Consider the following 17,715-nt stretch of genomic DNA (forward strand, 5'->3'; position numbering starts at 1 on the left):
CAGGCTTGTAGGGACACGTTGCTCGGCTCTCCTGAAGTCTGCATGTCTCGGAGCTGTCACGGATTGCCGGAAATCCTGCAGTGGTCCCTGCAGATACCATGATTTTTTAGGCTTCTGTTTGTGTAGCTAAATGCGAGTGCTGCGTTCCATAAGGGAAGGGGAGGATTAAGAGCATGACTGATGTGCGAAGCATTGTGCTGCAGGTTTCAGGTGTTGCCGGAGGCGCAGGGGCCCCGGGGGATGGCACAGGGCTTTGTGCTCAGCCCCTGCCTGCCCCATGGAGTTTAAATGTATAAAGCAGCAGGTGATAGATAGAACCAGCCAGATGAGTGTTATTTCTCTCTGAGCATCTCCAACGTTTGGGTAATTTGAAAAGAAAATTATACTTTCACTGACTTTCTAATTTAGACCTGGCTGAATCTGGAATTCATGTCACTTCTGAAATTTGCTTTTGGAACAAAGGGCAGAAAACACAGATACTTCAAAATTCATGTTTTGATGAAGTTTTCGGTTTTGCGTACTTCTGAATGTTGTGTTTGAAAACTGATACTTTGTGGTGGGAATAGCTGAAGTGAATGAAACAAGGTTTGCTTGCTGTGCTTGGGTGAGCTGTGGAAGCACAAAGGAAAAGTTGTAACAAAATGCTGGTTTCTAAACCAGATCTTGAAATCTAAGTCAGTTTGGATTGGAAAAAAAAAAAGTTGCTTTTGTTTCCTTTTATTTTTGTAAGTCAAACTTTGTGAAAATCTGCTTGATGAAATCAAGCCAGTGGCGTGGCTGAAGCACTGTGTGCACTTGGCAGGCGTGTTGTGGTATGTGCAGGGTTGGAGCATGACTGTGAACCAACTGTTCTCAGCCCAGCACCTGAGATAAGTAGTGGATACTGTAGAACGTGAAGTTTTGCTCTCTGCTATGTGCCACAAGAACAAAGCTGTTGTCTTTTAAAGATGTTTGGTTTAAAGGAATTTGAGAATTCCTGAGAAAATGAATCTTTTTCACTTAGTTGACCGATGTTCAGCAAGAACCTGAATATTTATAAAAATTATAATGAACTTAAAATAGCTGATGATGGCAAAAAGAGGTAGGGGAAATGAAGAAAAATAAAATAAAACGCTGTTTCAGGGCTTGAGGCAGTATGCGATGAGGAGGCGTTGAGAGTGGTGGCAGGGATGCAGATAGCTCTGTGTCTGGTGGAGCACCAGCTTGGCGGAGGGAAAGGCTGGATGCAGAACCAGCGCGGCGGTTGTGAGAGCAAGTGGTGATGGGTTATGGCAAATAATCCCAGGCGAGCATCTCATTAAACATGTGTGTAATTGTTCCTGTTGGAGTGAACTTAGCCTGCTGCCATCTGCTCAGCAGATTCAATTAAACAATGAGGGGTGGGAAGACTAAGGTACAGATGCTAATGCGCTGTGTAAACTACAATGGGCAAGTTCTCCTAAATATTTAGACTATTTCTGTAAGTTTGTGAAGGTGATAAGCTTACCCTTGCATCTGTGAAGTTCCCTTAACTTCATTTGGAGGTTGCCACTTAGCTCTGTTTTTCTGCCTGAAGTTAGATAACTTTAAGTTCGTGAAGTTAGCTTAAATAGAGCAGGGAGATGTTTTTAGCTTCAGGTGAAATTCTGCTTAGGAGTTCTTGAATAGGAAGAAGATACCCTGAGTAACGGGACTGTACCGAGGTAGGGGCCGAGCAGTTAACGCATAGCCCTGGGGAGCTCGGTGTGTGATGGCTCACATGGTTTCTCAGTATTTATTTAGTTTTTACTATTGGTTTAGGCTTGTTGTCTGTGATGGCATTTTGACTAACAGGCTCCTGCTACCCCCTCTCTGATATGCACAGTACTTTTAGTTATAAAAATAGAAGATACCGTAACATTTTAAAGATCTTAGTTAAATTATAAATCAAGCAAAAATAGGTTAAAAACCTAGCCCTGTGGCCAGATAAAATTCTGTTGGCACTGTGACTCTTATATACCTATGTATAATGTTCTCTGGCATTATTTTGAAAGTTCATAAACACGGCTGCATGTTAAAGGAGTGGAGGAAGGGGTCAGCTTTGTGTTAAGGACAGAAAGCTCCATTCTCACTAGCTGACAGTCTGTTTCCTTCTTGCTCCTTTTGATGTCTGGAGACTAAATGCTGCGTGGAGAGAAAAATTCAATTCATTTAAAACATTTTGCATCAAAATGACATGCTTTAATGTATTTTCTTCTGATGTTTAAATTATCTTTTCATCTCATGGCGGGGCGGGGGAAAGCAAACATGTTTGTAGTTAAACTACCCAAGCAGAACTTTAAACAGAGGTCTGGAAGAAGAGGAAGTTTCAATGTATGGATGGCTTTTAAGGGTAGATGCCTCCCCCTGCCCCCCCTTCTTGGCTCTCTGAGACTTGTAAACTGAGGGGGTTTATTGCTGCCCTTCCAAATGCTCCTTTAGAATTAAGAGTTGAGATTTTTGAAATTCCTGAAGTCCTCAGGAGGGAGAAGGATAAGGGAACGTGATGATCATAAGTGGAGCAGAGCACACCAAAGGGTTTTCCAGGCTGGTTTTGCCAGTTATAGCTGCCTATAGCCTTATTAGGATTACACTGGATTTGGATTAAATTTAGACTTCTTTAGTAATTGCAGTTGTTATCGCTAGTAATTTGGAGAGCTGGCTCTAGCTTATTGTGTTGCTGTAAACAAGAGTCTTAGTGATTTCACAGCTGTCATGTTGAGGGGGGGCTCAACAGGATCTTTATGAATCACTGTCCTTCACCAGATGTGGCCGTGCCTACAGATGCATTGTCATGTGTTTGTCTTAACGCTGATAGACGTGGAATCAACCCCATCAGAGAAATCCCAGCTCCCCTTGAGGCTGGTAGAGAAAAATCCCATTTACTTATTTTAAAAATTTTTTTTATGCCTCCCCCACAATCTAGGAAGGAGTTCGCCCTCTGTCTTCTTTCTGTTTATGTCACCAATCTTTGGTATATTTGAAGCCCTAAGATGTATTTCCCATTCTCTTTCCTACCCGATGCGCAGAAGCTCCAGTAAATGTCACACCGGTTGCAGTCTTAAAATGCCCTCTTGGACCACCCGCTGCCGTGGAGCAGCAGCGCAGCTCCTTTACGACTGAGAGAGGCTCCCCGTGCAGTTGTTCCTGTGGCAGGCACTAGCAGCCTCTCTCGGGTTTGGGCTGTGGTTTTGTAACAAGTCCAGGGTGCTGCAAACACCCATGTTTGCAAGGAAGTGTCAGCATTTTAATAAGGATTTGCTTGGAAAATTATTTCAGCTTCTATATTGGATATCTTGCTTTTGTAGAGGTTAGTTCATATACGATGGGGAACTGGCTACTTACTTTCTTAGGAAACCTGCAAACCCTGCCCTTTGGTTATCCCCAAGCTTGCAGGGCTTGGCATGCACCTGAGCAGGAGGACAGGTGATCCTTCATAAAGTAATGGGATTTTTTTTTTTTTGTTTGTTTTCCAGTGTGTAACAACCTAAATAACCTCATCGTATTACCATTACGTTTATTGATCATGAATAACCAGCACTATTCTTGTTTTGTGTGATACTCTTCTTGCAAAGCTATGTTGTGTTACGCAGCCACTGCATATTGCTATTAAGATAGATAGCAAAGGACTATTTTAGGGACACTTGTAGCTTTTCCAGTGGGAATGGCTCCACTGTCCCTAAGGGGAAAGCTGCCCTTGGAAATGAGAAATCTTGGCAAACGTCAGTGTAACCCCAAATCCTTGCAATCTTATTTTTCAGTGTGGAAGCAGAATATTAACAAGCTGTTGAGTGTTCTTTCCTCTACGTAACCACTGCAGGCATGGGTGGCAGTGTGGCTGTCGCTTGCATCCCTCTGGGAAGAGATGGGAAGCTTTCCCAGGACAGGACACAGCTCTCACTTCTATCTTCTGATACATCCTTTTTTTCCCATTATTGAGCTCGATCTGGTTGTGTTCAGAAGTGGGTCTCATTTTTCTCTTTTCCAGATACCAAATATATCGAAATTCAGCTCACAGCTTCTCATGTGTTAGTTGGAAACAGCAAATACTTTTAAAAATAGTTATGTTGGGTTAGATGTTTAGCACTAAAAAACGGTCAGTTCTCCACACAGCAGTAGCTTTCTAATGTGAAACACTTTTTTTATCACCTTATGTCAGCTTGGTAAATAAACAGATGTTCTGAAAAAAATCTGTTGTGTCTTTGCCTTCAAAACCAAAACCTCTTCATGCAGTTCCACAAACAGGTATAGATGATTCCCCTTGGGGAGACTCCCCAGGTGACACGGACCTTTTCTGACACCAATTTCCTCACCCACACGTTTTTTGGAGCTGCTTTAATGTGATGTTTGTGACAAAACTTCTCTTACGCATCCTTTCTCATTTTTCTTGCAGAGGATATTCAACTCCTTTGTGTACACAGAGAAAATATCGAATGGAGAAAGTGAAGTTCAACAGGTGAGTCCAAAAACCCCTTCTCACCACCTGCTGCCAGCTGGCGGCGTTACAAAGGCAGAGTCAGCTTAGAAATTACAGCTCTGTCTGGATTTATTGTGGCCACTTACGTAGCATCCAGCATATCGGATAACAATAAATGGAATAGAATATAAATGGAGATGGGGTATATGGGCTGATGATGTATTTGAGAGTTTTGCCATGAAAAGGATTTCCATCTACTTTGAGTGGGTCTGTCCTTAGAAACAAAAGAGCAGAGGCAGAGCTAGGGCCCTCATGTAGTATCTCACATTAATTGACTGGTTTACATGTCGGAAGTGTCTCTTTTAGAATTGTTTTAATTCAAAGCAAAAACACTAATATTGTTTCTGAATGCAGAACTGATATCAATTGCTTTGCGTAAATAAGGGACAGCTACAGCCTCATGCATAACTGTTGTGGTTGAGGTTTTTTTGTGATTGTGTGTGGGCTTTTCTTATGGGAACACATTTGAACCTTTAACTCTTCGATTTGACATAGAGATATCTCAACGCGTGGGCTATTGGTGTTTTAATACATGTGTACATTTGGAAAATTAATTTTGGATCCTTTTTAAAACAGATCAAATAGGTCACATTTTCTTCTTTAAGAAATTAAGGTACCAGTTCTGTATGCTCATAACTACACCTTTGTGCTAAATGTGATGAGAATTCTTTTGGTAGAAGAGGCAGGCACTGCCCTGCATGGGCTGTCTGGGCATCCGAACAAAGAACTGGCTTTTCCTTCCAGTTTAAGCATGGGAACACTTGCACAAACTTCAACGAGTAACCTGACCTTCCTAGGGCCCTGTCAAATCTGTTTTAATGTTCAGTAAAAACAAAAGTGCCTCAGAGCAGGGCTTTCCCTGGGGAAAAGGGAATTGCTTCTGAGCCTTGCAGGTAGCCTGATTTGTGCATGAGTGGCTGTTGCTGGTTTCCAGGAGCATATCAATACATTGCATGCTTGTGTGCATTAAAACTGGTCATGTAATACAAACAAATTAACACTCTGAGTCATGTTTACTGTAAATAGTAAAATTTCCAGACTTTTTTTTTTCCCCAAGGTCAAAGTCAAAGCAGAGCTGGATCAAATGGGATTGTGAATCCCTGCACACTGTATTTAAACTTTTGGAGAGTAGAGCTCAGCTTCTCTTTTATTTCAGAAGAAATATGGTGGCTTTTGGTGGGATTATGGTCAATGTAGGAACTAAATTAATTTGGAGAAAGTGGAATACTTCAGAAAAAGTTCCATTAACGCTGGGTTTCTGTTAAATCAAAACCAAGTCTTTGGTGAAGAAGCCTTGTCCCATCTGGCATTAAATTAAGGTGCGTAACAATGTTGACAGAAAAATATGATAAATAAAAGAGCATGTGATTAATGCTCTGGGGTATAAATGAGGCTCTTAGATTGACATCATACAAATTTTAAGGTGAATCGCTTGTGCATGTTGTCATAAAAATGACAAGGTTTGTGTTTAGGAAAAAGCCAGCGAAGTTCACCTTTGGTACTGCTTGTCTGTGTTAGATGTTTGTTTGGTGAGATACAGATGTGTGTGGGAAAACAACAGAAGAAACCAGAGTAATGCTTTAATCCTAGTAAATTACCCTAATTTTGATATTAACGATTGCTTGAACCTGCGGATAACAGTGTCTCAAGCATAATACTAGATGTTTGCTTTACAGGAGGTTTTTCCTCGCTGTGGTTAGTTAGAAGACATTTAACGCAAGTTTTTCCTGAAGCTTGGTTATTTTATGGGATACTGGCCTACATACTCTATGTGGCTGTAGAAACACATTTCCTATTTTCAGTCATCACAGTTGATATCATCAACTATAATACAAGAGTAAAAGATATGGGGAGAGGTAAATAAGCCAGGAGGATGTTCCCTCTTCTGGTTTCGATCTCACTGCCTGCCTTTGTTATGCCACCTTCCCCACTTTGCTTCTCAAGTGAATTGTGCAGAAGACTTTCCGTGCCTTCAGTAATTATCCTTAGTCTCTCCTGGGTTGGTTCTGCTTCTGCGTTATTTTTTTTTTTTTCTTACTATTTTTTTCCTTTTTTTTTATTAAGCAGTCACCAGTATGAATGTCATGACATGGGGGCAGCAGATGTGCCGTTAATGTTGTATTATAACCCTTCAATTATTTTTTAAATCTCCTCTCTTCCGAAAAAGCCCGTAAATTATTTTCCTTTTTTTTACAACCTCTATTGGAGAACACGTAGTTAAGGTGGTACAGAACTGAGTATGATGACATCCTGGTCTCTTCTTGTAAGTGGTACCTTTTTTTTTCCCTGGAGGTCTAGATACATGAGGCTCTGTATTTGAGTAGTTGTATCATTATTACTTATTTATACAATTCTGATGTGTGTTCCTATTACTAATTTGGGCATACATTTTTTTGTTGTTGTTGATGTATCCGTGAAATATTGTAAATAAAACAAACACAAAAAACATCGGATGCCCAAATTACAGTCCCATAGAAGAAATTTGCTGTTTGGCCTTTGGTGATGCTGGGTCGTTGGTTTATGTGGCACCCAAGGTCGGATGTGCACGAACAATGATGGTTCAGCAGTGCAGACGGGAGATGCGTGCTGTGCTTGGCATGATGCTGCAGCCCACCGTCCACCCTCGGGAAGCTTTGGCTTCCCTGTAAGTGTGCACAGGTGGGTGCTTGTGTGCAAAGGGACCATGAAAAGGTAATTGTCGCCCAAGTTTAAAAGTTTAAATCTGAAACCATCCTGACGTCTTAAAAGAACGGTTTGCTGGCTTTGACGTTGCGCTAGGGTTACGTTTTTCTTGAGTATTTCTGGGTGGTCTGCACACCGCGAAAGGGCCATGTGGGCTAGATTATACTTATCAGATGGCTTTTGAAAGCCAAAAGTGTTTTTCGGAAACCAAGAAACTGGATTAAAACTTCTTTGAAGTCTCAACTATCGCTTCTCCACTTAGGAAAAGACACTTCTTGTTTCCCAGCCGCAGATGTATGTATTCACCCTGAGTAGATATAAATAACTGTCTAAACACTGTAGGTAGTGTGATGAATTTGGAGCTGTCAGAGGAGAAAAATGAGGCCCCGGTGAAGCATAATTACTGTGGTTAAAAGCTCAACAGTGAAGTGGATAGAAGAATAATTGAGCACTTCTGTTTCATTAATAACCAGGTCTTTTAGCCCTAATGAATCACAAGCAATATAACCGGAGTTTTATGAGTAAGAGTAGTACATCGAACGGGATCGTCTTGAGCAAATGCAAACAAATGTAAGCAAATGAAATCCCCTGTTGCTCATTCCTGATTTTGTCATTCATTAACATTTTCTTAGCAACTGATACCCGAAGGCAATTAATTACGGTTTTATGTCAGCTGGGATTTTTTTCTGGCAGACCACTGAATTGTTGTGGGGGGTGTTTTGTTTTGTTTTGTTTTTTTTATTTATACAAAACTATGTAAATAATGACTTTCAGTTTGAGAAAGTGAAAAAGTACAGCTGTTGGCCTTCAGGCCTAACTATTTAATACGCTTGACTTTCTTCATGCCACACAAGGAGTGGTTTACCTCTTGACGTTGAACTGCTTACAGTTTTAAGGTCTGCAGTTACAGAATTAGTGTTGTATGTAACAGATAAAACCTCTTTTGGTTTGAATAGGTTATTAAAAATTGGATGGCAATTGCCAAAAATTACTCGGATTCCTTTCCTGTGAGTTATTTCAATATCAGAGAGCTTGCATACAATATGGAAATTTAGTGGTGTGAACTAGTGATATAAATAAAGTGCAAGATGGTTAGTTTTATTAGGGGAAAATCGAGATTAGCCATTTTCAAGGTGTTCGGCCTCCTGCCAGACATCTGGTTTCTGTGGTATAGAGAATATGAAACTGGGCTCCAGGAATGAGAGAGGACGGTGACATGGTCTTGAGCAGGAGCATATTTACCAGCTTCATGCAGAAAAGTCTTGGTACTTTGAACACTGTCAGGGCAATTGGAGCACAGCAGCAACATCTCTGCAGAGAGAAATTCATCATTGTTTCTTCTATTTCTGCCTTCCATGCATCCTGGGGTAAGAAGCAGTAGTATATAAAGTAATTAATTTCATTGAGGTAGTCATTTGTAAATATGTATATGTCAGCTGAAAATCACCTTGCTGGAATATTCCTGGGAATATTCACTCCTCTTTGAAGACTGGAAAGGACAGAGACAGGGGGAAGTTTTTAATTTAGAATAAGTGAATGCATAAACAATTAAATATGCCTTTTGTCATTATGTTTTTTCTTGTTTCATAGATCCTTCTCTCCATGTAACTCCTGTGTTTAGAGCTAAAAGGCTGTAATTCCTTTTCCTTCTAGCTCAGAGTGTAATTATCCTTCATGAAAACAGCAATAATAACCTAGAGAATCAATTTTGTGTAAATCTGCTAGGAACTGCTAAGAAGTTGAAGGAAGTTAGTTGGGAATAGGAACAGAATTGGGAGCCAAAACCACGGTTTTTTACACATGTGCAATTTTGTTTCTAATAGAATGAGGTTACTGAAAGTATTTTTTTGAGAAACAGTATATTTAAAACAAAATATCCCTGAAAGCTGAAATGTTTAATGATTTGGGATTGAGTAAATTGTGTCTGCGACAAGAATGTCTTTCAGAGTAACGCAAAGCATTCTTCATGCAATACAATATATTTTTAATTCAGAAATGCTTAGATTTCAGAGTTATAAAAGATAAGACTCAATGATCTTAAGGGCCTTTTCCAACCTAGATGATTCTAAATCAAATGGTTAAAAAAAATCAGAAATTAAATGATACATTACATAATCTAAAGTGAAACTTCCTTTTTTTTTTTTTTTAACTTTGCTACAAAGAACACCTACATATGCTTGTTGTCAATTGGCTAGAGAACTTTTTGTCTGAATTTGGGGATTATTTTTTTCCCACGTCTGACTACAAACTGGAAGATCCACAATTCAAGAGTTTTGCTTTGCTTTGCTCTTATACTCCTGATGGACAAAAATTCTTTCCTACATTGATTTTGCTGTTATACTTGAGCAAGTTCAATGAAATGTGTGCTATTCATTACAGTTAGAATAATTAGAAATTTTGCACAAGTGGGATACAGCTGCTGAGGATTTTTGACCCTGGCAGGACACTCATTTTTCGAGACACTTTTGAATGTATAGGACCATATTAGTGAAGGGCACATTTCTGTTTGCTTGTGAAGGGTTCTTCTCTGCTGACTATTATGGAAGTAGCATTTATAGACAACATCAGCTTTAGTTCCAGAAATATGGTAGAGGGTGGAAGTTGTGCCCTCTGAACTGAATCGGATGCAGGCGCTCACTGAATTTGAGACAACTCTCTAAAGATCAAGTAACCCGTTTTGCAAACTCTGTTGACTTTACGGCACATGGAGAGCAATAGACTAAGGCGAATAAAAATCCCAGATGGTGATGATATTACTATGGGTTTCTTTTACTGGATCCTTAGGGTGTTAGGCTGCTGTCATCTTCGGGGTTTCTGGAGGACTTCCACAGAGCCTGTGTGAAACTTGTTAGGTAATGCATCACTTTTTCTAAGCCTACTTCAGAGCCAGACCTCTCTTGGTTTTGGTTTTTGGTTTTTTGCTTCCTCTGTTACCAACTGCCAGGTGATGGGATTCCATTCAGAGCCATAGCCAGTCCTTGTTTTCCCTTGTTTCTCTTTGCCGGTTGATTTGTATTCTATTAGTTGTGAGGTTTTAAATAAGCTGTGAGACAGGACACAGCTACCTCCACCATGTTTTGTTCTCTACACGTTCCTTGCCAAGGTCAGTGTCACATCAGACAGCAGCTACACACAAGATGTTCTGTGTGTCTTCAGGGAATGTATTTCTTATAAAAAATAGTTAATGATACGTGAATTTAAGGAGCTCCTTTGCAGTTGCACTGATGAAGGGACTGATCACCTGATTTCTTTTACTTATTTTTTACCAAGATGTGATGTCTTTCTAAAATTCAGCTATGCCCCAGCCTGGGAGGATAGGCTTGCTGCAGAAACCCTTGTGCTGATGAAGGACACGGGCCATCAAAAGCCCAACTGGCTTTAAAGTGCCGGTACCTGTGAGACAGATGAACACATTTGCTCCCTCTGTCACCAAACTAGAAGAAAGTGTCTCCTGCACTGTCCTCCATGGCGGGAGGAAAGATGCTTTCGGCTGCCATCCCGCTGCCTCCAGTGTCGCACGTCAGCGGTCAGTGCCCATGGCTGACGGCTTTGACAGTCACACCAATCCAGTGCCAGACACCTGCAAAAACAGCACAGCAGCCTTGGAGAAACCAAACGTTGTTCTCCTGAGCAATGTTCTTGGTAGAAACAGGGTCCTGACATGTCTGTCCAGGGTGCTGCTCTGCCTGCTCAGCTTTTGTACAAGTGGTGAGAGAAAGCTCTGCGCTTGCTGCAGTCACTCTCCTGTGGGCCAGCGAGGTAAGACCTAGCTGGCACATCGGCATGCTTTAGGTTGGGCTGGATTTTTTGTTTGGTTGGTTTTGGACTGGGCAAAGAGCTTTTGAATTCTGTTGAGTGGAAATATATCAGTGTGCTGAAAAATGTAGACTTTTGCTGTTGAGCATGACGTCTCCCTAGCTATGAAAAGTGATATGCTCACAAGATGTTGAATTTTATGTTGATTAATTGTGGCCTTGTGATAAAAGACAGTGCATACTGTGTTGAACATATTTCCAGAATCACTTTCAGGAATTGTGGCCCTTTCTCCAGTTTTTGAGTGCACATTTGACATCTCCTTCTTTCGGGTAAGCCTTGGGAATCTTTGCCAAAATTACTGGCTGGTGGAAAGCCTCAAATAAGTGCAGCTCTCTTTGAAGAAATGCACATTGCACAGTTTCCTGCATCCTGACTGGATGCTCAAGAGTGTATTTTCAGTGTCATCCAGAGGAGCAGGAATGATTTGAATCTGTTAAAGCAGAGGTGTGGGAAGAAGCCGGTGACGATTCTGAGATCCTTTCTCAAGCCACGTCCCTGCTGGCCTCTGCGTCCTGGGTTTGTAGAGAAGCAGTGGTTTCTTCAAGAGCCAAGCCAGTTAGGATTAAATATGTTAAAATTTTCTAGACTAGGAATCTGTGGATGCACAGTAGTGTTAAGTTGTGGTACAGGGAGAGGAGTGCCTGGTGGATGTTGGAGCAAGGTACTTCTGTGTCAGGTTCTTCTGGTTCAAAGAGGGGATTTAAAAATAAAAATACTAACTAAACTCTTCAATGTGTAAGTGATACTTTTTGAGGAGCCCAGCAGTGTTAAATCCCTAGCTATGAGTCCATTATGGCATCCATGCCTGTTGACCCCATTGATGCATATTTTATATGCAGTCTTGAAAACATTAAAAATACCTTGGCTTTCAAGATACAGCCAGAAATAAAATCTAACCTTGGAGCTCTGCTTTCCCTCAGCGCTGCCTGAAAAGGAAAGACTTCAGAGCTGTGGAGCTTTGAGGGGAGCAAAGCTTTAAAACAAGCTCGAGGGAACTATGCAAATGAGGGAAATGTCTCTGGGAAAATTAGAGAAGCTCACTGATGTTGTGATGAAAGGTTGTCAGTGGAGATGGTGACAACTGAAGTGCATTACCCATGGGTGCTGCCGTAATAGAAACAGGTGTTACCGTCCAACCTGTCTGCAAACTGAAATGCTTTGGCTGCATGCCAGCTGCCAGGAAAAAAAAAAAAAAAAAGTAGAGCTAATGGCTACATTGTTTGAGCGAGCACTCCTTTCCTATTATTCAGGAATTATTAAATTAAATTAAAATTAAAATTAAAAACACAGAAATCTGAAAAAAAGATGAGAGGAATGCTGAGCAAGGTTTTCCACCCCTGCCCCCCCCCCCCCCCCCTTGGTTTTTAAAATGAGGTGAAGTGCACTTTCAGAAGTGACCTGAGGATAATAGCATTTTATGTCAATCTCAAGGTATCCAGATTTATTTTAGTCTCCATTAAAATGGGTGAATTTGAGTCTTTCTGTGAGAGCAGGAAATGTCTGTCACACTTGGTACCTACCCAAGGGTATACTCGAGCAGGGGGTGTCAGCTACCTGCCCCTTTTATGTGCTTGATTTGGGACACAGTTTTCCATTTTGCCTTAAAAATTTTTAAACAATTATCTTAGGACAGTTTCATAGTTCAATGTTCTGTCCTCTGATTATTTGTTATCTCTTTTCTTTCTGTACCTTTTGTAACCAGTGTCGTGTGGGTCTTGCATCCATCAGTATGCAACGGCTATTGAGCTCTGGACAGGTTAAAAAAAGCAGGGTGTATGTTGGAAAAAATAGTGATTTCTTGGTTAAAGGTTTTAGTTTTTTTATTTAGGAAACTGAGATGCTGATTTAAGCCTGCAGCTTTTATTCTGACAGGCTCTAGCAACTGAGTGCATCACTTCGCAAACTGAATAATGTTCCTGAGCTAATGATGTGAGTGTGCATGCATGCATGGGCATGCAAGGCATAGATGAGGAGCTAGGAAGTATGTATTATTTTTTGCTGTTGTTTTAATCGTTGAGAGCTGGAATGCCTCTTCAATCACTGAGAGCTGGAATGCCTCTTCACTGTCATGGATTTTTGTGCTCCAGTGAAGCCCAACTATGGAAGAAAAATTAAATTAGTTTTGTTAGGCTTCATCTGGATTATACTTTTTGATTTGATGAGTTAGAACCATTTGTTTTTAGTAATTTTTCAGCTGATTGGTGTGTTACCCTTAGGTTCTTCACATGGTTTATTCATTGTAATCAATGTTCAATGGAAAATTGCTTTTGGATCATCTTGTCATTGGTGACTCTTTTCTGAGTTAGCTGTTTTTAAAGTGGTTTTGGTTGTTGGGAGTATTCTCTTGCTATCAGAGGGCAGTGTGTTTAGGATTCTTCAAATCAGACAAACTCAGTTCTTCCAACTGTTCTTATGTCCGTGGGCAGGACATAGATGACTTCGTAGCTCTGGGAGGCTTCGGGTCCCTTGTTGCTGACATACACTTGGCTCTCTGCCCTGACTGAAGCGTTGGATCCCATTTAATAAAAGTAATGTAATGACTTTGAGCTGTTTAGAGGTTTTTTGGTGGAAGATGCAGTTTAGGTACTAAGCATTTGCTTTTTATCAGCTTCTGAGGTAGGGTCTCTTCTGAAAAATAGATTTGTCAGATCTTCAGACTCTGCACAGCAGGGTAAAATTCAAAGGCTGTGGGGTGCTTTTATCATTCAGTCTGAAAGGTGAAAACTCATCAACACCGAAACCTCATCTTGTACAGCATTCATTTATCAGAGAAAAGTGGCAATTCCAAACGAGAGTCCATTTGCTCTGATGCTCCATGTTAGTTTTGTTACTGGTTGGTAACCATGAAACTTAAATGCTTTGATTTAGGAAATTTGGCTTGTGTATGTTTGAGACCCTCTACACTTCTGAAGGACACAAGGAGTATGATCAGACAAAAAGATTGCCAGAAAATAGAAAAGGAACTACCCAGCAGCTTATTATCTAACAACTGGGAGCAATTTAATAGTGTTGGATGCCTAACATGGAGGAGACGTTAGTCCTCTGGTGCATTGGCAATAAATCATTCTACAAAACTAATTAGGTATAATTCTGCAAGTCATTTGAGCAAGGTCCTATTAAAACCTGTGCTCCTAGGAGACCTGTCATTGAGCTGCAGCATTTGCTGGGAACAATGGAGGCAAAGGCAATGCTATTATCAGTGTGGGCCTCGTTATTCGCATAACAAAGTAAATCATGATGAAATGTCCTGTTGATAATAGTTAGGAAAGACATTTGTCAGTCCAGGGGATCTGGAAAACCTGACTATTTCTCAGCACACAAACGTAGCAGCACCGTTAAGTTATCCCTGTAGAGTTTGGAGTGTACAGGGAGCAGGAGAGATGAGTATTACGAATTAACGGGCTAACTTCAGCTCTGAAGAAAGTTTGCAGAGATGCAAAATGCAATGTTTCTGAATATTCAACACTATAGTGTGTTCCTTAGAGATGATTCTCTTTCATTTAGGATGCATCTGGACGATGATTAAGTGTAATAGATATGTTGGTGTGAAAAGGATACCAAATGTGCCAGAGCAAATTTTGTATGTGCCTGATCAGTTTCATTAATTTCTCACTTTGAATGAAAGTCCAGGAGCAAAAGTCTTAGTAAATGTTTCTGATGCTTCCTAGGAACTGTGTTTACTGTCACGTTTGCTCAAATAACAGCCACAAATTTTTCCCTTCCCATTTTCCCCTGCAAAGTCATTAGTCAGGCTTGTTGTGAAGCGCCTAATGAACTAAAGACAAGCAAGCTCTTATCCAACAGTACTGGAGTGTCAGTCGGCCTGTGATGTGTCCCAGCAGGCTCTACCCTTGTTAGTGCCTTTGGACTGCTTTGAATCTGCTTGGCATGGAGAAAGCACCAGGGCCCTGCCTGCAAAAGACATGGGCACAACCATGCCTTTGAATTGCATGCCAGCAAGGCCCAATGCAGAGCTCGGAAGCATTGTTTGCAAAAATTTGTTGACTTGATTTTTTTTTTTTTTTTTTTCCCAAGAAACATTTGAAGAGAAGGGCTGAAGTATCCAATTTGCTATTTCTAAAGTTAGGCACTTGGTTTTTTTTAGAGGCCTGAGAATTGCTGGGGAGGGATGACAGTCTGTTTGTTTTCACTTTCTGAAAGGAGAGAAATACGATCGTCTGCTCTTAACAAGTAATAGCGTAACCTCTAAACCTTGTCCTGATTTGTAAGTGTTTGCTTTCATCAGAGGGACCTCTGACAACAAAAGGCTTGTGGAAGAATTTCACCTGTGTGAGATGGTTGTCACTGTTTTCTTTCTGTTATATTATAGTGTCAATTATAGATTTTTCGTTTTGTTGTTGAAGTTTGTGGTTAAAACTGTTGTAGCTTATGACTAGCCACGGTGAGCTGCTAGATCAATGAAGAAAATCACTCAGAAGATGCTCAGCTAAGAGCCCCCCCGGAAAGCAGCAGGGGATACAAAGAAAAAAGGAAGAACTGGGATGGCTTATTTTGCCCAAATTGCCATGAGAACTGCATGAAAGGAGTTGTGAAATATTTCTGCACAGATCTGCCTGTGCTGTTGATGAACAGAGAAATATTCATGGCAGTATTCGGGGTTGCCTGGATCCTGAGCTTGTTCCCTTAAGTAGATTCTGTGCACTGGCAGATGTACTGTTGGCTGTTTGCTCCTGAAGCAGTAAAGAGATTTCGCTGTAGGTGAGGTCTTCTGTAATACTATTATTTGGGTTTCCCTTAAGTGTCCGTATAGAGCTTCTTTAAATTGACTTGTGGCCTGTGTATTCTAGTCTCCATCATGTCCTTGTCAGGTCTTGCAAGAGCATCATATTGGAGAGCTTCAGTGGTGAGTTGGTAGTATAGGTAGATTTCATCCAGGTGTCCATTCTTAATGAAAGGGAAATTTGATATAATGGAAATTTCACTTTCATTCATGCAAAACTTGATATTCAAGTACCCATTGCTAGATAGTAAACGAGTCTTATCTTTTTGTATAGACTGCTTTCTGTGGCCTATAGTATTACTTGACTTCACAGTGCTTAAGCCACCAACATAGAAGTACAAAGAGCAAAGCAGGCAACTATTACCTTTAACACATGCAATTTTTACTTTCCATTTAAGTTTGTTAATAAGGAACGTGGTAATCCAGAGAAACTGGCTTAATTTTCATCTTTCTTAATTTTTTTTTTCAGTTGGCAAAAAAAATTCGTGAGAAGTTTAACCGTTACTTGGATGTTGTGAATCGTAACAAGCAGGTAGTGGAAGCGTCGTATACTGCTCATCTCACGTCGCCCTTGACTGCGATCCAAGACTGCTGTACTATTCCACCATCTATGATGGAGTAAGTATTAGAGTCTGAAATTACTTATGCCGTCATTTAATATGGGAAGAAAAAAGATTATTTCTTCGCTAAATAGCCTGTATTTTCTGCCACTCTTGTTAACTCCGAAAAAGGGGGAAGGCAGTACTCCAAAGGTGCTCCTTATCTTGTCCTCATACTCTTTTACGTTTCTACTACGCGCACGTTTAATGAGGAGCTCTGAACAAGAACTGGGACTCAGCTTTGATGGATTGTAAAATGAAACAAAAAGGAAAAAAGTTTGTTCAACCCTTAATTGCATGGAATAGCCTTCTATACAAAATGAGTCTGTCTATATCCAAGATACCATTTTTGCACTGAAACACTGCTTACCCTGGATAACTCTTCTGAAGCTGGTCATGGCACTTCTGGGTTTTTATTTTCCTTTGAAATGCAGTAACCAAAGTCATGAGTTGGTCAGTACGTCACATGCTAGAAATACTGCATTATAGTTTAATCAAATTGACATGATGCTGTTTGATACACAGAGGTTTACCAAAATTGAGGACATTGCTTGGAAATGGAATTTGTTAATTTTCAGTTTGTTTTGTTTTTAAATACAGGAGTTTTGAATAGTCTAAATCCAAGCAGTTGGTTGTCTTTAATCATGTTTTATTATGCTGTGTACTTGCAGAAACTTCTTTGGGTTTTGTAATTGTAGGAAGGTGTGATAGAAGGTCTGATTTTTCCAAGAAAAGTGTAATAATTTCTTTTAAATGCTCAACATTTTAAGCGTTGACTTCCATACGTGCTAGAAAAGAACAAGAGTAACTTTCAGTTTATGCAAACTTTGATTATAGAGCATATTTTCATTGTTTATATCTCAGTCTGATTTAAAAACATTTTAGAGGAAGGTAATTAGGGTAATAAATATTAAAAGCACTTTCTGCAATCTAACTCTGTAAGACAGCTCTTCTCTTAATGACAGAGTGCTTTCATCTTTTCTGAAGTATGGCATTAACCTTTGTTGATATAAGGATTTAAAATACTCACTGCATTCAAATATGTGGTATGCGTCTGTGTCTGGAGAGAAAGGCCACTTGCTGGTTTTGTGTTTGTTTTGATTGGCACGAAAGTAAGAAATCTCAATAGGGTTAAGCTTCACATGGCTCCAAAGAAACAGGTACCTTGCTGTTGGGGTGTGTATAGATTTAGTGGTCTTGGTGCAGTTCCTACTGGACAAGGTGCTACGTAAAATGCTGGCACATCTGATGTTCAGTGGCCAGACTGTTGGCAGCATTAGTAGAAAGGTCAAGAATTAGTTTGGGATGAAAACCTTTCTGCCCTCTGATCTCGTGCAGGAACTGCCAGCCAGCAGTAACACCTTCCAAGCGAGGGGTGAAGAGAAGGACAAAAGAGGAGATTT

General features: G+C 40.4%; 1 protein-coding gene across 1 annotated transcript in view; it reads left to right on the top strand.

Moving 5' to 3' along the window:
• The window catches only part of CACHD1 (cache domain containing 1), a 110,942-nt gene that overhangs the window by 33,303 nt on the left and 59,924 nt on the right, over positions 1-17,715 (top strand). The window contains exons 2-3 of the mRNA XM_086462166.1: positions 4,391-4,453; positions 16,183-16,331. Coding sequence (XP_086318292.1) covers positions 4,391-4,453; positions 16,183-16,331 — 212 coding nt within the window. The remainder of the gene's footprint in view (positions 1-4,390; positions 4,454-16,182; positions 16,332-17,715) is intronic.

The sequence above is a fragment of the Leptosomus discolor genome, chromosome 3, assembly GCF_034619465.1.
Source record: "Leptosomus discolor isolate bLepDis1 chromosome 3, bLepDis1.hap2, whole genome shotgun sequence".
NCBI lineage: Eukaryota > Metazoa > Chordata > Aves > Leptosomiformes > Leptosomidae > Leptosomus > Leptosomus discolor.